At 52.6% G+C, this 15616-nt stretch overlaps 10 protein-coding genes across 10 annotated transcripts; 6 read left to right on the forward strand and 4 right to left on the reverse strand.

Annotated features, from left to right (window-relative positions):
• Nucleotides 1-146: 146 nt before the first annotated feature.
• Nucleotides 147-1574, reverse strand: SIP2 (Sip2p; the record flags this gene model as incomplete). Its single annotated transcript, NM_210571.1, has 1 exon — nt 147-1574. The coding sequence occupies one exon, from the start codon at nt 1572-1574 to the stop codon at nt 147-149; it is 1428 nt and encodes a 475-aa protein (NP_985217.1).
• Nucleotides 1575-1900: 326 nt separating this feature from the next.
• Nucleotides 1901-3478, forward strand: MSK1 (lysine--tRNA ligase MSK1; the record flags this gene model as incomplete). Its single annotated transcript, NM_210572.2, has 1 exon — nt 1901-3478. One exon carries the CDS (start codon nt 1901-1903, stop codon nt 3476-3478), a length of 1578 nt encoding a protein of 525 aa, NP_985218.2.
• A 144-nt stretch (nt 3479-3622) lies between these two features.
• On the forward strand, nt 3623-4537 carry RNH201 (ribonuclease H2 catalytic subunit RNH201; the record flags this gene model as incomplete). Its single annotated transcript, NM_210573.2, has 1 exon — nt 3623-4537. One exon carries the CDS (start codon nt 3623-3625, stop codon nt 4535-4537), a length of 915 nt encoding a protein of 304 aa, NP_985219.2.
• Nucleotides 4538-4956: 419 nt separating this feature from the next.
• LAT1 (dihydrolipoyllysine-residue acetyltransferase) lies at nt 4957-6318 on the forward strand (the record flags this gene model as incomplete). The annotated part of the gene is made up of 1 exon (NM_210574.1): nt 4957-6318. One exon carries the CDS (start codon nt 4957-4959, stop codon nt 6316-6318), a length of 1362 nt encoding a protein of 453 aa, NP_985220.1.
• Nucleotides 6319-6633: 315 nt separating this feature from the next.
• TOM7 (Tom7p) lies at nt 6634-6816 on the forward strand (the record flags this gene model as incomplete). The annotated part of the gene is made up of 1 exon (NM_210575.1): nt 6634-6816. The coding sequence occupies one exon, from the start codon at nt 6634-6636 to the stop codon at nt 6814-6816; it is 183 nt and encodes a 60-aa protein (NP_985221.1).
• Nucleotides 6817-7096: 280 nt separating this feature from the next.
• On the forward strand, nt 7097-7978 carry FLX1 (flavin adenine dinucleotide transporter FLX1; the record flags this gene model as incomplete). The annotated part of the gene is made up of 1 exon (NM_210576.1): nt 7097-7978. The coding sequence occupies one exon, from the start codon at nt 7097-7099 to the stop codon at nt 7976-7978; it is 882 nt and encodes a 293-aa protein (NP_985222.1).
• Nucleotides 7979-8116: 138 nt separating this feature from the next.
• Nucleotides 8117-8940, reverse strand: AGOS_AER367C (60S ribosomal protein uL13; the record flags this gene model as incomplete). The annotated part of the gene is made up of 2 exons (NM_210577.1): nt 8117-8688; nt 8910-8940. The coding sequence occupies 2 exons, from the start codon at nt 8938-8940 to the stop codon at nt 8117-8119; spliced, it is 603 nt and encodes a 200-aa protein (NP_985223.1).
• A 327-nt stretch (nt 8941-9267) lies between these two features.
• Nucleotides 9268-9903, reverse strand: CSM2 (Csm2p; the record flags this gene model as incomplete). The annotated part of the gene is made up of 1 exon (NM_210578.1): nt 9268-9903. One exon carries the CDS (start codon nt 9901-9903, stop codon nt 9268-9270), a length of 636 nt encoding a protein of 211 aa, NP_985224.1.
• A 354-nt stretch (nt 9904-10257) lies between these two features.
• FKH1 (forkhead family transcription factor FKH1) lies at nt 10258-12449 on the reverse strand (the record flags this gene model as incomplete). The annotated part of the gene is made up of 2 exons (NM_210579.2): nt 10258-12363; nt 12414-12449. 2 exons carry the CDS (start codon nt 12447-12449, stop codon nt 10258-10260), a joined length of 2142 nt encoding a protein of 713 aa, NP_985225.2.
• Nucleotides 12450-12956: 507 nt separating this feature from the next.
• Nucleotides 12957-15362, forward strand: ASG1 (Asg1p; the record flags this gene model as incomplete). The annotated part of the gene is made up of 1 exon (NM_210580.2): nt 12957-15362. One exon carries the CDS (start codon nt 12957-12959, stop codon nt 15360-15362), a length of 2406 nt encoding a protein of 801 aa, NP_985226.2.
• Between the last annotated feature and the right edge of the window lie 254 nt (nt 15363-15616).

A 15616-nucleotide genomic window follows, 5' to 3' on the forward strand; every position in this document is an offset into this window, starting at 1 on the left:
AAACCATCACGACGGCAGATCCCATAGCCAGGATGCATGGCTGCTAGAGGCCGACGGAGTACCAGGTACCCAGGGCGTATTATATGAGCTTTATTGTATTTATGTACGTGAGAAGTCGACGCGACAGCACACCATGGCCAGGGACGTCATTGCAGAGGCGCATACAGGATCTGGGTCGCATACTTCTGTTTGTATCTGACGATGCTTGCAACACAAAGCGTATTATGCTTAATGCTGCTTGTAGCCAAGTGGTTGAGCACAACATGGTTGGGTATGGGGAGGGCGCCCGAGGTGTTCTCGCTGACGCCGTCTGCAGACTTGTTGTAGTGATTGAGGATGACGTGCTCCAGGTGCGGAGGAAGTTGAGGTGGCGTCAGCCAGGCCAGGTTCTGCTGGTTGTGCTGCTGCTGATCGAGCGTCAAATAGTACTGGCCCATGACGGAAGGATCCGTGAAGACAGCAGGGATATCTTGGGTGAACTCATAGGCGGGCTTCGTCTTGATTTCCTCGTGGAAGCGTGTGTAGCCGTCGCCCATGTCATCGGGCTCCTCCTCTATCTGAAGGGCAAGCTTGGAGCGCGCACTCATCTGCTTCTCTGTGCGCGAGTATGCATCCCCGTCTATGCGAGCGTCGTCGGGCCGTAGGTCGGACGGATTTGTGTGCGTGGACTGCGCCTGGTCAAAGGGCGCCTGCAGTCGCGGCGCATGCGGAGCCTGGATGTGCTGCTGCCCCGCTGGCTGGGGCGATACGATTTCCAAATAGTTGACGAAGTTGCCCATCTGGTCGGTGGCCGTGAGCAGGAAGTCGCTGAAACGGAGCTCATTATCTACAATGAAACGAAAGCGGTGTGTGCCAGGCGGAAGCTGAAGCTTAATCTGGAAGACGCCGGGCCGCGCTGGGTCCGCGACGAGTCCTATCATCTTCCTCCAACCGGTGAAGGACCCTGTGACATAGACCCGCGACCCGCCCTGCTGCCAAGTGATTTCCACGGGCACCATCGGCGGCGACGCCTGCTGCTGCTGCTGCTGCTGCTGCTGCTGCTGCGACGGCGGCTGCGGCGGTTGTGCCTGTGCCTCTCTCGCGGCACCCTGCGGCTGCGTGGCCCCGTACATGCCATATGCCGGAGGGCCCAGCACGTCGTGCTGCGGTGGTGGCGAGATGCACGACGAGCTCGACGAACCCGCCGGTTGCTCCGTGGCCATGCGATCGTCCGCCATCGAGTCGATATCCGAGTTTGAGCCCACCCCGGCGTGGTTTAGGCCCTTCGAAGCCATGTCGTCATCGTAGTCGAAGATCAGGGTAGTAGATCGTTTCTCCGCCAGCCCCATGTCCTCGCCGCCGCGCAGGCTCAGCTGCGAAAACGTCTGCGCCACCTCCCCCGGGTGCACCCGTTTTACCTTGCGCCGCGAGTCCTCTGCCACCGGTTCCGCTGCCGCCTCGCTCACGTCCACCATGGACACGTCTTTCAGTTGTTCAGGCATCGGAATCTCTTTCTCTCTTCCAGCTCCAACGCTTTTCTGCGGCTTCTCTTCTAAATCTTTAGTCTCTGTAGAACTACTAGGTGTATTGCCCATGTGGTATCTGGCAGTCGGGCTTGTTATTGAACCCTGATATGACTGATCCTGTTTAAAGGCTTGTGCTAATTGTGCTTGCTTTCCCGCAAGAAACTCCAAGCTGATCGGACACGCACGTGATCGTCTCGCCCGTGTTCACGTGATATCAACCATGCACGCCTGTTGCAAACGCCCCAGCTGCTAAAGCACTACTGCAAGTGGATTTTGACTCGAGCTCTCTTCTTTAGCAGTTGCTAGCGCTGCCTGCTTTTCGTCTTCTGCAGCGGCTTCCGCATTAAAATCGCATCTATTCGGGAGCGATCAAAGCCTAATGGTCACATGAGAAGATGTGGTGCGGAGCCAGAGCGATGATAGCGGGCGTGTTACGGGCAGGTATAGCACGGCGTGTGTGTGTGCGGTTACAGCACACCCTGAGCTACACGGGCAGAACTACGCTAGGGCAGGCGGAGATGGCCGCCTTTTATCCGTCGGTGTCCAGTGTACCCAGGCCCACGGCATCCATTGCAGAATTTAATAATCGATATGTGGGGAAACTTTCCAACGACGAACCAGAGCGCACGTACGTCATTAACGGTCAGATTCGGGGTATCCGCGTTGTTGGGCGATCTATGTGCTTTGTGGACCTGCAGCAGCAGGGCTCAGCGCTGCAACTGATCGTCAACCACTCGCTGGTGAGGGCCCAGGTGGGTGACAAGGCGGCATTCCAGGACGCGATTGCGGGGCTCCGACCTGGTGACCATGTGCAGGCGACGGGGTTCCCCGGGCTGTCGAAGACGGAGCGGACGCTATCGCTCAAATGCCGGGAGGTGCCTAGGATGCTGGCTGCCGCACAGATAGCGATTCCGCAGCGCCTGACGGACCGGGTCAAGCGGCAGCAGAACAGGACGCTGGATTACCTTGTGAACGGGCTAAAGGTCTTGGAGTTTCGGCACAAGGCGCTGACGGCGCTGCGGGCGTACCTGAACCGTCGAGGTTTCCTCGAGGTGGAGACGCCGATGCTGTCTGCCAAATCGAGTGGCGCGAACGCCACGCCCTTTGTCACTCACCTGCGCGGGCAAGACAAACAGGCACTAGAGTTGCGCATCGCCCCGGAACTCTGGCTGAAGCGCCTCTGCGTTGGCGGCGCGCAGCGTGTGTACGAGATCGGTAAGGTATTCCGCAACGAAGGCATCGACGCGACGCACAACCCGGAGTTTACCACCCTGGAGCTATACCAATGCTACGCGCCCCTGGATGAGCTGCTTGAGCTGGCGCAGGTACTCCTCAGAGATATTTGTGTCGCGGTGGACACACCGGTCTCGCGGCAACTGCTTGCCGAGATGGCGCAAAACGGAGGTGCTTTCCGCCGTGTGGAGTTTCTGCCGACCTTGAGCCGTGAAACGGGGGTTGATTGGGCTGCAGTCGACCTTGCAGATAGCACTGCCATCCGCGTCGCTCTTTCCGGCGCGGGCATTGACGTGCCGGAGTCCATTGTGTCGCCCCAGCAAATCCTCAACAAGCTATGCGCAGACTATATTGAGGACCGCTACTGTCAGTCTTTGCTGCCCACTGCTATCCTACATCATCCCGCCGTCATGTCGCCCTTGGCGAAGAGCGCGGGCCTCGTCGCCAACCGCTTCGAACTCTTCGTCTGCGGCCGGGAGCTTATCAACGCGTATGAGGAAGAGAATTGCCCTCAGGAGCAGTTAAAGAAGATGCAGCTCCAGCAGAGGCACAGAGAGCAGTTTCACGACCAGGAGTCGATGCAGATCGACCACCACTACATCGAGGCAATGAAGTACGGAATGCCACCAATCGGCGGCCTGGGCTTAGGCATCGATCGCCTCTGTATGTTACTTTTAGCCAAGGCTCGGATCGAAGAAGTGCTGCCATTCGGATGTCTAGACGACGTCAACCGCCAGTAGCTTGTCAACTTATTCACTGTATATATCGGACGCTTGCATAGATTTTCGGCCACGTGCCCAACATACGCGTACCTACTGCGATGCATATGTCGCGTTCGCGAAGCAGCCCCACGTCCCCAACGAGTTCTGCCCCAGGCATACTCGATGAGTGCAATTCCGACGCTCCCTGAGAACGTACACTCGCTTGATTCCGCGAGCTACTTCTCGCCTGTGCCCGAGCTCGTGAGCAATGCAGGAGAGGGCGATGCGGTGATTCTGGGCGTCGATGAGGCCGGCCGCGGCCCGGTCCTGGGCCCAATGGTGTACGCAGTGGCTTACTGCACAGTCTCCTACGAGGCCACAATCGTGCGGCAGCACGGCTTCGACGACTCCAAGAAACTGACTGACGCGGTCCGGCGCACGCTCTTCGGCAAGATCTGCGCAGCCGAGCTGGCGGGAATCGGGTTCGCGACCACAGGCCTCTCGCCCGCAGCCATCAGCAGCGGCATGCTGCGCTACCCCCCCACGAAGAACTACAATCTGAACGAGCAGGCCCACGATACCACCATTGCGCTGATCCAGGGCGTACTCGACGCCGGCGTCCGCGTCGAGCACGTCTACGTCGACACAGTGGGCCCGCCCCTTGCCTACCAGGCCAAGCTGCAGCAGCGCTTCCCAGCCTGCAAGATCACAGTCGCGAAGAAGGCCGACTCGACCTTCCCGGTTGTCAGCGTCGCCAGTGTCGTCGCAAAGGTCACGCGCGATGTCTGGCTTCACGCCCTGCGCCCCACGCCAGACGATGTTCTCGGCTCCGGCTACCCGGGCGACCAGAAGACAGTAGCTTGGCTCCACCGCGAGTGCCGGCCGCTTTTCGGCTGGAGCCCGGAGCTCGTGCGTTTCTCCTGGCAGACCTGCCGAACCCTACTCGAGTCCGACAAGGCCATCCGCATCGAGTGGGAGGAGGACAGCCTCAAGAAGAAATCGTACGCCTCTGCTGCAGCCGCTGCCCTACTCTCAGCTGGCAGGCCCCGCCACGATCCTTCTGCTGTCGTTTCGCTCGACGCCTGGTTCGGCCATTGACCTGCCCCTCACCTATTGTCCGAACCCGCCTTGCCTGAAAAATTCCGATGCCCCTCTTCCATGCCCAACAGCGCACGTCGGCCGGACGCTGGCGCTCTTGGAACAACTACAGCAAGATCATACACTATATACGCGTTGTCGCCATGGCTCGGCTAAGGAGGCCTTATGGGCGCCAGCCCACGCCTACTACGTAAAACTTTTTAACCTTCGACGTCGAAACTGTTGCAGATTTTTTCACCTCTCGAAAACGCAAGCCCATCTAAGTAGTATATAAAAACAGAAAGGGACGTAGGGCGATTTTGAACTCTCTTCGCCACACCCGTTGTATTTGTTAACCGACTTATTCCTACTTCTCGGAAGACCAAGCGTTCCAGCAGGGTCGACAGTATATCATTAGACTAGTGTTTATCGAAGTCCGAATGTTAGCGTTTACTAGAATTGCTCCCAAGGTGAGAACCCTTGCGTCGGTCGCGCGGATGCAGTTGCGCACTTATGCGTCGTATCCACCACACACTATCATCGGCATGCCAGCCCTTTCGCCCACCATGACGCAGGGCAACCTAGCGGTATGGACAAAGAAGGAGGGTGACAAGTTGAGCCCAGGTGAAGTGCTCGCCGAGGTGGAGACGGACAAGGCGCAGATGGACTTCGAGTTCCAAGAGGAGGGCTTCTTGGCGAAGATCTTGGTGCCAGAGGGGGCCAAGGATGTGCCAGTGAACAAGCCGATTGCGGTGTACGTCGAGGAGGAGGGCGACGTGGCCGCGTTCAAGGACTTCAAGGTGGAGGAGTCTGCAGCTGAGTCGAAGGACGCTCCAGCGAAGGAGGAGGCTGCGCCTGCCAAGGCTGCGCCTGCTGCTGCTGCGCCTGCAAAGGCGGCAAAGAAGAGCACCGGTAGCGCTGCTTCCGGCGGCCGCATCATGGCCTCTCCACTAGCCAAGACCATTGCGTTGGAGAAGGGTATTTCTCTGAAGGAGGTGACCGGCACCGGTCCTAACGGCCGCATCACCAAGGAGGACGTCGAGAAGTACTTGGCCAAGGCGCCAAAGAAGACCGAAAGCGCTGCTGCGCCAGCTGCTGCAACGTACGAAGACGTTCCTATCAGCAACATGAGACGTGTCATCGGTTCGCGTTTGCTGCAGTCCTGCCAGAGCATTCCTTCGTATCCTATCTCGTCCGACATATCAGTGGCCAAGCTGCTAAAGTTGAGGCAGTCTTTGAATGCTGCTGGGAAGGACCAGTACAAGCTCTCCATCAATGATATCCTCATCAAGGCGATTGCCGGCGCTGCCAAGCGTGTGCCAGAGGCCAACGCCTACTGGTTGGAGGACCAAGGTGTGATCCGCCTGTTCAAGAACGTCGACGTCTCTGTGGCCGTCGCCACCCCTACCGGTCTAATCACCCCAATCGTGAAGAATGCCGAGTCCAAGGGCCTACGCTCTATCTCTGCGGAGATCAAGGAGTTGGGTAAGCGTGCGAAGGAGAACAAGCTTGCGCCACATGAGTTCCAGGGTGGTACCATTTGTATCTCGAACTTGGGCATGAACAACGCCGTCTCCTCCTTCGGCTCTATCATTAACCCTCCTCAGTCCACCATTCTATCCATTGGTACCTTGCGCAGAGTCCCTGTTGAGGACGCCGGTGCAGAGTACGGTTTTACCTTTGAGGACAGAATGAACATCACCGGTGTGTTCGACCACAGAACCATCGACGGTGCCAGAGCTGCGGACTTCATGCGTGAGTTGAAGAACATCATCGAGAACCCATTGGAATTGATGTTGTAATCTTCTTCATACTCCAGCTTCTGCTGCTAACCTCTCTACACCTTAATAGAGATCAGTCTATGTAATACGAGGAAGAGATGTATATACTATATTCTGTGAAAGGTAAAAGCATATTCACACTACTCCAGTTAGCTGCAGGGTCGCATTAGGACTTCATTTAAGCACAGCTGTTCTACTGCAATCGTAGCCGTTGCACTGTATCAGAATGAGCTTCCTATATAAAATTTTCACGACAAATGCCTGGGCCGACTTCTTACTGACAAGAAGCAGCAACCTCGCAACACAGCAGCTTCAAAGTACAGGTACTGTCTCGTTATGTCGTTCTTACCATCTTTCATACTATCCGATGAGTCCAAGGAACGCATCTCCAGGATCTTGGACTTGACACAGACAGTGGCACGTTACGGCTGGTTACCATTCATCCTTTACATGGGCTGGTCGCACACTGCCAACTCCCCCAACCTGCTAAACCTTCTCTCCCCACTCCCAAGTGTCTAATGTATTTGCAACGGTTCCCTCAGTATGTGCTTTTGTTCACATGATCCTCCTAGGGCAAGGCCGGGACGGAGGGAACGATAGCGCGAGGCTACCAGCCTCGGTCCTACCACGTCGAGTGTGCCGCAATTCTAGTGAGCTTGTATATACGTAATTTGAATAAATAAGCGTTCATTGTTACCTTATCCGCCTATGAGTTCGGGAACTACTGTTCGCTGCCTTTGTGAAAAGTAGCTGACAATAGCAGCGGTGATGCATCTTCCGAAACAGCCATAGGAGAGCAATGGGCCACGAGCTGACAAGCCTGCAGCGTGAAGTGATTTCCGGACTCACAGCAGGAACAATCACAACAATCGCTAGCCACCCGCTCGACCTGCTTAAACTGCGACTACAATTATCAGCGGGCAACAGGGCTAACACTACATATACAGGACTAATCAGAGACATATTTGAACGCCAGCAATGGGGACGAGAGCTATATCGTGGTTTAGGCGTTAACCTGCTTGGAAATTCAGTGGCATGGGCGCTTTACTTTGGCTGTTACCGATGCGCAAAGGACATTGCGCTTCGACACTTGGGCAATGAGTCTGCTACGGGTATCATGGACCGCCGCCTGCCAGCGCACGCATACATGCTTGCAGCTGGTAGCAGCGGGATTGCGACGGCAGTCCTTACAAACCCCATATGGGTCATTAAGACTCGCATAATGGCCACTTCTCGTGCTGGACCTTACAAGTCGACGTTTGACGGGGTTTATAAGTTATATCAAACTGAAGGTGTTCTGGCATTCTGGCGGGGTGTTGTTCCATCGCTACTCGGCGTCTCGCAAGGAGCTATCTACTTTGCGCTGTATGATACATTGAAATTCCATTACCTGCACTCTAGTACTGACAAGGCCGAGCGAAGGTTGTCGGTTTCCGAGATCATCGGCATAACATGTATCTCTAAAATGATTTCCGTCACATCGGTCTATCCATTTCAGCTGCTGAAATCTAAGCTGCAGGATTTTGGTGCACCATCCGGCATCACCCAACTTGTTCAGACTGTTTACAGTAGAGAGGGTATCAGAGGCTTCTACAGGGGCCTATCCGCTAATCTCCTGCGGGCAGTTCCTGCTACATGCATAACCTTTTTCGTGTACGAAAATATCAAATATCGTCTCTAAATTTGTGATTTGGTGCAGCGCGTAGCAAGTATACACTGACTGGATCTAAAAGATGATTAATTTGTCTTAAGCTTTACAAAAAAACACTTTATATATTGATTGATATTGGGCAAAAGATTCATGACCTTATGATGAAATTTAGTAACCGAGCTTGGCCAAATCCTCAGCGATCTCGGACTTAGCATCATATTTAGCCTTGACAGCAGCAGCCGTTTTGTTGAAGGCCCTCTTCTTGGAGTAGTACTCAGCAGATCTGACCTTTCTCTTCTCTTCCAACTTGGCAACAACGTTCTCGTACTTCCAGCCAACGGTGGAAGACAACTTACCCAAGGTGGTGAACTTTCTACCTGGCTTCAATCTCAAAACTCTCAAAGCCTGTGGAACAACAACTCTCTTCAACTTGTCGTATGGAGGTGGGACACCCTCGAAGACCTTTAATCTCTCCATAGCAGCCTTACCACGGGCAGTCTTGTGAGCAACCATACCTCTGACAGCCTTGTAGAAGATTCTGGATGGGGCTCTGAAGTGGAATGGACCTCTGGTCTTGTTGAAACGAGTGGCCTTTCTCAAGTAGTCATGGTACTTCAACTTGTTTCTGAATAGCTCACCAGAAACGTTCAAAGACTCGGCTCTGACAACAACAATCTGCTGACCGTTCAATAGCTGCTTGGCAACAGTGGAAGCCAAACGACCCAACAAGTGGCCCTTACCTGTATGACTTGTTAGTACTAGCTCACGAGCTATCGTTGCAGGTCCCATATCCAATATGAAGCGCGGTCGTTCCCCGGCTATCTCTGCTCAGTAAACCCTGATGCATCTATGGAATGCAGTTCTTCAGCATACGCTGCGCCTGATATTTGCCAACTCTCGCTAATGCATATGGCTTGGGACTCGGAACACTGGTTGTGCAATCTCTCTCAAAGGTACGTACCGTCAATGATAACTGGTTCAAAAGAAGACATCTCGCTTATTATTCGTACTCTACTAGTGACCACCTACTAGATGAATTAACACTACCTCTTAACCATCAATGCTTTTCATGAGTTTTTCCTGTGATGCTACTGCGGGATCTCACTGCCCGGTGCGGGAGTGTGCCCTGGGCAGACAGCTAGGCTGGTGTGCGTCCGCACTCCCGCCCACCCCGAGAGCACCTGCTAGGCTAGTTGCCGTGCGCAGCCTCACAGCCCAGCGCCTACGGCCCCCCTGCGGCTGAGCCCACGCGGCAGGCCACTTGCTACTTCGGTGTAAATAATGTACGGATGCAAATGTACGGATGCAAACAGTCACGGTTAATCTGTATAGAATTTTATTATGTAATCACCGAGCATATTACCAGAGCCATACCAGCTAGATCTGGGCTTTTTAATCGGGTGTGTAGAATTCGAGGCTTCCTTATAGAGAAGAGTGGATGCAGCTCGCGGGAATTCAGCGCGCGGAAGGAGTATATCAGTTTGTAGTGCACCAGACTCCTGTTCAGCTGCAAGTATGCGTAGTCTCAACAAAGAGTCATTCAGCTGCTGGTGGGCTAGAAGATGATCAACGAGATGTGTCGCACGGTACATAGCATCTAAGCCACAGAGAATAACGAACGTAGTCGATGTGGAAGAAGGGTCTGTTTCTTTTGATGATGCCCGCTCAACTGCGAGCGAATGAGATAGGGTCTGGATTGCTTTTCGTAGTTCAGTGAGGTCTAGACACACTACGACTCGCACGTTCTCCATGATTTGCTCAGATGTAACTGATAAGGCCGAGGGGGCGGTGGCGAGATGAGCGTGGAATGTTCTGATGGGAAAGCTATTCTTGCAATCGATGTACACAACTTTGGGCAGGGAAGTACCCTGCGTTGGAAGGTAGTCGCGGTAGATGGAGATGAGGTGAGCGCTCAGGGCAGTATCAGTAAGCTTTTCCAAAACCCTAATGTACATGGTGGCCGGTAACGTATATAAAAAGAAGCTGAAGTTGATAATCAACGCAAGAGTATGTGAAGACGTAAACTACGGATGAGAAACGTGACCAGTGACTGAGAAAAACGCGTGAAAGTGCACGTAATAAAGCCCGCAAGGGACGACGCGATGGGTCCGGAAGATGGTAATGACACAATAGATTACAACCGGAATCTATATATTACTTGAAATGAAGAACATGATAAAACAATAAAACAACAGAAGGAGTACTGAACTCAAAAGACAGGCGATGCAAATTCAGTTGACATCATAGCCGCTGCGCTAGGGTATCTGAATATGAGGAAACAGCAGACTCGATCAGCACACTGTGGACTATCATTCCCGATCTACCGAACCGTGTCTTCCTGCAGAGATATCATCATTGCTGACCAAACTGACCTTTGCACCTTCAGTGTCTAAGATTAGTCGCCCATCAGGATGGTCAACGCCTCGCCCGTCGCCTCGGTGTTTTTTTATCGGACTAGAATTTAGAGAATGGTCCTTCTCTGCGCTAGACGTAAGCAGCTCGTTGCTACCATGTTTCACAGCGGCAGCACTATTTGTTTTGCTAAGGCCTGGGTTTTGGGTATTTAGGCTTGGCATTCCATTATTATACGCAGTTGCCGGAGTGTTGTTCACTGAGGAAAACTGGAGTAGATTCCATACACCTGGGCTACTCTGGTTGGCGTTGGAATGTCCCCCTTGGCTTACATGGCCACTTTGTCCAAGCATTGGCCCCTGTTGCGCTCCCTGTGCGCTCAAATGTGCACTACTGCCGCCTTGAGTAGGAGACCTAGAAATTTGCTGGGACCCCCTCTCAGGAGTGTATGCTTCCACGGCTGAAATATGAAACCGTTTTGCTGGAGAATGAAGAAGCACGTCGTTCACGGGCGCAGTAGTTGGTAATGTAGCGACTGATAACGAAGGTTGGGGAGAACCACGCATTCCAGATAAAGACGGCAATGATGTATTAGAAGCTGATGCGGAAATATCTCTTTGCTCTTGTTTCTGCGGTGGCTGACGGGAAAACGATATCGAAGGTGGTGGTGTATCGTTGTTATGCAGTGGCTTGTCTTCCTGTTTCAATGTTAGCTGCGGCTGTAGATTAGACGTTCTCGCAGGATGCACTTGTTTAGTCTGCACATGACCGTTTTGACTGGATGAACTATATTGGATAGGGTTCGTAGCCACCGAATTTGCATAGTCCGTGGAATTACTAGGTGGAACAGAAACAGCGACACGGTCCTCACTCTGGCTTCGGCTCCCAATGGATGTGGACATGGTGGTACGCCTCTGCTGCTTCTGAACAGAACCATTCGCGGCGACATTACTCTGACGATGATTCTGGATTGGCAAATAATTGTATCTGGACATGTGAAGCTGCAACTGTCTAGCAACAGAAGAACCACGTCTAACCTTTCCAATCCTGCCACTATGCCATTTTTCTAGAAACTCCCTCTGGTATTCCTCACTAATCCGCCACTTCATACCCTTGCCTGGCTCACCAGGTTTTCTCGGCACTTTTTCGAAGGCTTTATTGAGCGATAAGTTGTGCCGAATCGAATTCTGCCAGCCAGACTTTGTATGACGATAGAAAGCGTAATTTGTGGAGATGTACTTGTAAATCGCAGACAAAGATAGCTCTCCGTCCTGAGAGGACAAAATAGCCTGGGTAATCATCGTTGCGTAGGAATGTGGCGGTTTGACGTTCCGATTCTCATCGCGGGACAAATCAGTGGCCAAATCCTTACCTGTGTGGAAGCTGGGGTCTATTATGGTTCCATATATTGCCCCCTGGCTGGAAGATTGGTCTACTTGATCGTACTGCGAAGCATTTTGGTAATGGTTGTGGTACATTTTGAAGGTGGTCATCCCGCCGTCACCGGTGCCCTTCACATCGGTGACTGCAGATGTGGTGCTTTTGATTAGCTCCTGTAGTAACGGGTTTGTGGTCGTGTGTGCGTACGCCGCAGCCAGCTTCGGGTTCAGGTAGCTCAGCGCGGCGGGGTCGATGAACGGCCCCTGATCCGGCAATATGAACATCATTTGGGTCCCACCAATATCCAGAATGGTCCCCGATGACAATGGCACCGGGTCGGTGTTCGGGCCTGAGGGAATCCGGTGGAAATTGATCTTCGCGCCGTTGCGGCCCAAAACCCGCAGCTCCCATATACCCGTGTTCAGGTTGAAGCTGATGCTAGCGTGCTGCCGCGACACCACTTTCGCAGGCCCCAGGTCGATGTGTACTGACCGGTCCTGCGGAGACGTGTTCCGCCCGATACTCGTCATCATGTCCTTCACGTAGTACGTCCAGTCTCGTCCCGATATCTTGGCGTACGCCTGTACTTCCGTTGCCGTGTTCTTGTCGTTCGAATATACTTGCGACACTGTCGTCGCCTCCTTCGGCGCATCCAGCACCGAAATCACCGCATTGATCACGTCCTGTCTCCGTTAGTACTCGGTCTCGTGCCGCCCGTCTCGCTCCTACATACCTGCTGGTGCTGCTGAGACGCAAATGGGTAATTCATCTCGTCGCCTCAATTTCGCTCCTCCACTGGCTGCCCCAGGGTAACGTCGGACTTCCGTTGCTGTGGAAGGGGTGGTCGCTCAGCGTAGCTCGGTACAGCTGATCTCGGTCTTAGTATCAACAAAGCAAAAATAAAAATAATAACAATAAGCTTTTCACTGTGTGTGAACGTCCCAGAACTGATTCCAACGCTCCAACACCGCACTTCTTGAAGCAACCTCACGCACCCTTCTGAATGACAGATCACCCTCACTAAACGGCCGCTAAAACTCCAAGATGATTTTGGATATCTTTGATCTTGGATTGTTTTGCTAATAACAGCGTTTGCAGAGTTTTGTTTATTTATTTTTGAACGATGTTGCTGGCAAAAACAACATTGCTTTTTACGTGCCCAATGATTGATCACGTGGCTATCACGTGGCTACCAAATGCGACGGCAAGAGGGCTCGAGATATATAACGGCTACGCACGGCGAGAGTGCATATCCTGTAGAGGTCTAACGAAGTAGATGTCAGAGTCTGCAGGGCTAGGGTTAAAGCGGCGGCGAGTGACACGTGCATGTGATGAGTGTCGCAAGAAGAAGGTGAAGTGTGATAGTAGGCATCCGTGCATACATTGCACGGTGTACTCGTATGAATGCACGTATAATCAACCGGCACGGCGGGCCGGAGGAGGGCGCGGGCGCGGAGAAGGCGGCACGGAAGCGGGCGCAGGCGAGGATGTGGGCGCGGGCGGGGTGTGCAAGAAGGGGCCGCACTCGCGGGTGCGGTACCTGCAGAATAAGATCGCGAAGTTTGAGCGGGTGCTCGGAGAAGTGTTTCCGGGGCTAGTGGACGAGCGGACGATCGACGAGTTCGATGTTGAGACGTTCAAGAAGCTGTTTGCGAACTGCATTCGCAAGGATGTGGATGTGCGCGAGGTTGTCGCGGAGTACCGACTGATAGTGCCGTGTGAGGAGCCGGGTGGGGTGCGGCGCGCGGCGGCCGGTGACGCGGCGGAGGCGGAAACGGAACCGTTTTCGCAGGAAGAGAGCAAAGAGATTAGGATCATTCTGCCTCCAAAGCCAATTGCGATTGAGTTTGTAAAGAATGTGTGGGAGAACTGCTGTGTGCTGTACCGTTTCTATCACCGCCCGACTTTCATCAGGAAGCTGGACGACCTGTATGAGACAGACCCGCGTGAGTACACGCACGAGCAGCTACGCTTCTTGCCGTTGTGCTACGCTGTCATGGCAGTGGGTGCGCTGTTCTCTAGCTCCATGCTCCCTGGTCGGGGAAGCGAAGATGCGGGCTCTGCAGGCAGAGTAACAGCGGCTACATTGGCGGATACGGACACACGGCACGCTTATCTGCACGACGAGGGCTACCGGTACTATGTGGCTGCGAAAAAGCTAGTGGATCTCACGAACGCCCGTGACACCGAGGCGATTCAGACCCTTTGTATCCTGTTTGTGTTCTCACAATGTTCTGCGCGGCTCTCCACGGGGCATTCGTATGTCTGCCTGGCTATGAAGTCCGCCCTTCGTGAAGGATTTCATCGCAAGCTCTCGCCGGAAGATGAGAAGAAGTATTCACCGCTCGAGCAGGAGATGCGCAAGCGCCTGTTTTACACCCTTTATAAGATGGAGGTATTTGTGAATACGATGCTGGGGCTGCCATCGTCACTCTCCAAGGACGACTATGACCAGTCGCTACCACTTGAGATCAGCGATAAATATATCTCGGATAGCGGCATCCATGCCGAGCAGCAGAGAGATATATTATCGTCCTCAGGAGTCGCAAATCAACATACGAAACTTATTATGATCATGGAAGAAATAGCCGCGCAGCTGTATCCCGTGAAAAGAACCGGTAAGTTTATCTCTCACAAGGTTATTTCAGCTTTAGAGCTTAAATTGCGCAGCTGGCTAGATCAACTGCCGGCAGAGTTAGTTCCGGGTCTGAAGGATGTACCGGAACGCTACTACATGGCCAACAGGATGTTACACCTATCTTTCTTACATGTGCAGCTAATCTTGTACCGTCCATTCATTAACTACCTCTCCAGATCCAATTCCAGTTCAACTAATAGTACCCTTTCCGTCCAACGGGCCAAAAATTGTATTTCTGTGGCGCGCACAGTGATTTCGTTAGCTGCGGAAATGTTCGACAAGGGTATGCTGGTAGGGACATCATGGTTCAGCATTTACACAATATTTTTCAGTGTAACTGGCCTGAATTACTACGTGCGGGAAGTCACGCCCACATATAAGCAGGCAATTGCAGAGTACAAGCAGATTTTAGAGAGTGTGGAGCTTGGGACAGATATTCTCTCAAAACTGAAAACCACTTCTGTAGCCGCTGGCCGCATATACAACGTTCTGTTTTCACTTTTCAAGCCATATAATCCTCATCCTCAAGTATCTGCAAGCCTGAGTTCAACACCTAATGCTCAGGTGGATGATGATGACATAAAACAACAGCGTTCTGGATACAATTCGGTGAACAACTCTGTCCAAGAGCTTATTAGCATCCCTGAGACTAGTAATGCCAGTTTCTTTCACAATTGGGCTGTTGACCCATCTTTGAAAGCACAGGAGCAAGTATACTTTTCTGGCCCATCGTTGCCATCAGGCACCCCAGTAACCAACATTAAAAATCCTAACACGCCCCCCACACTACCAAACAATCGTGTGGCATCCAGTTTCTCCGGGACGTTAGTTTCACTAATTCCCACTTCCTCTACCGGACGTGCTGATACTCCATCCATACATCAAACACCTAGCACAACAATGGTCAACAGTGGCAGTTTTGTCCCAGAGGAAGATATAGGTAACGTGGAAACTCACTTGTTTGGTCGTTATCTGCCCCCATCACTTTCCCAAGATCCACTTATTGCGTACTCTTTGCCGCAAACCGAATTTGAAAACCCTTAGCAAGCATATATTTATTTGAAGCACATGTATTTATAGCATTACTGTCCTTAATATTTATTCTTCATGTTATTCCACTCTGGCAGGGTGTGGAGGACTGTATGTAGTGATTGTTTTTAAGTACGCTTTGATTTTATGCCTCGGGTATTTGCAACTCAAAGCTACAATTGAGTATAAAACCTGTACAAGGTTCGAATTAAAAAAGTTGGGTATTTACTAAGGTTTCCAAACCTTCTTATACAGCTATATCACAGTCT

The sequence above is a fragment of the Eremothecium gossypii genome, chromosome V, assembly GCF_000091025.4.
Source record: "Eremothecium gossypii ATCC 10895 chromosome V, complete sequence".
Lineage (NCBI taxonomy): Eukaryota > Fungi > Ascomycota > Saccharomycetes > Saccharomycetales > Saccharomycetaceae > Eremothecium > Eremothecium gossypii.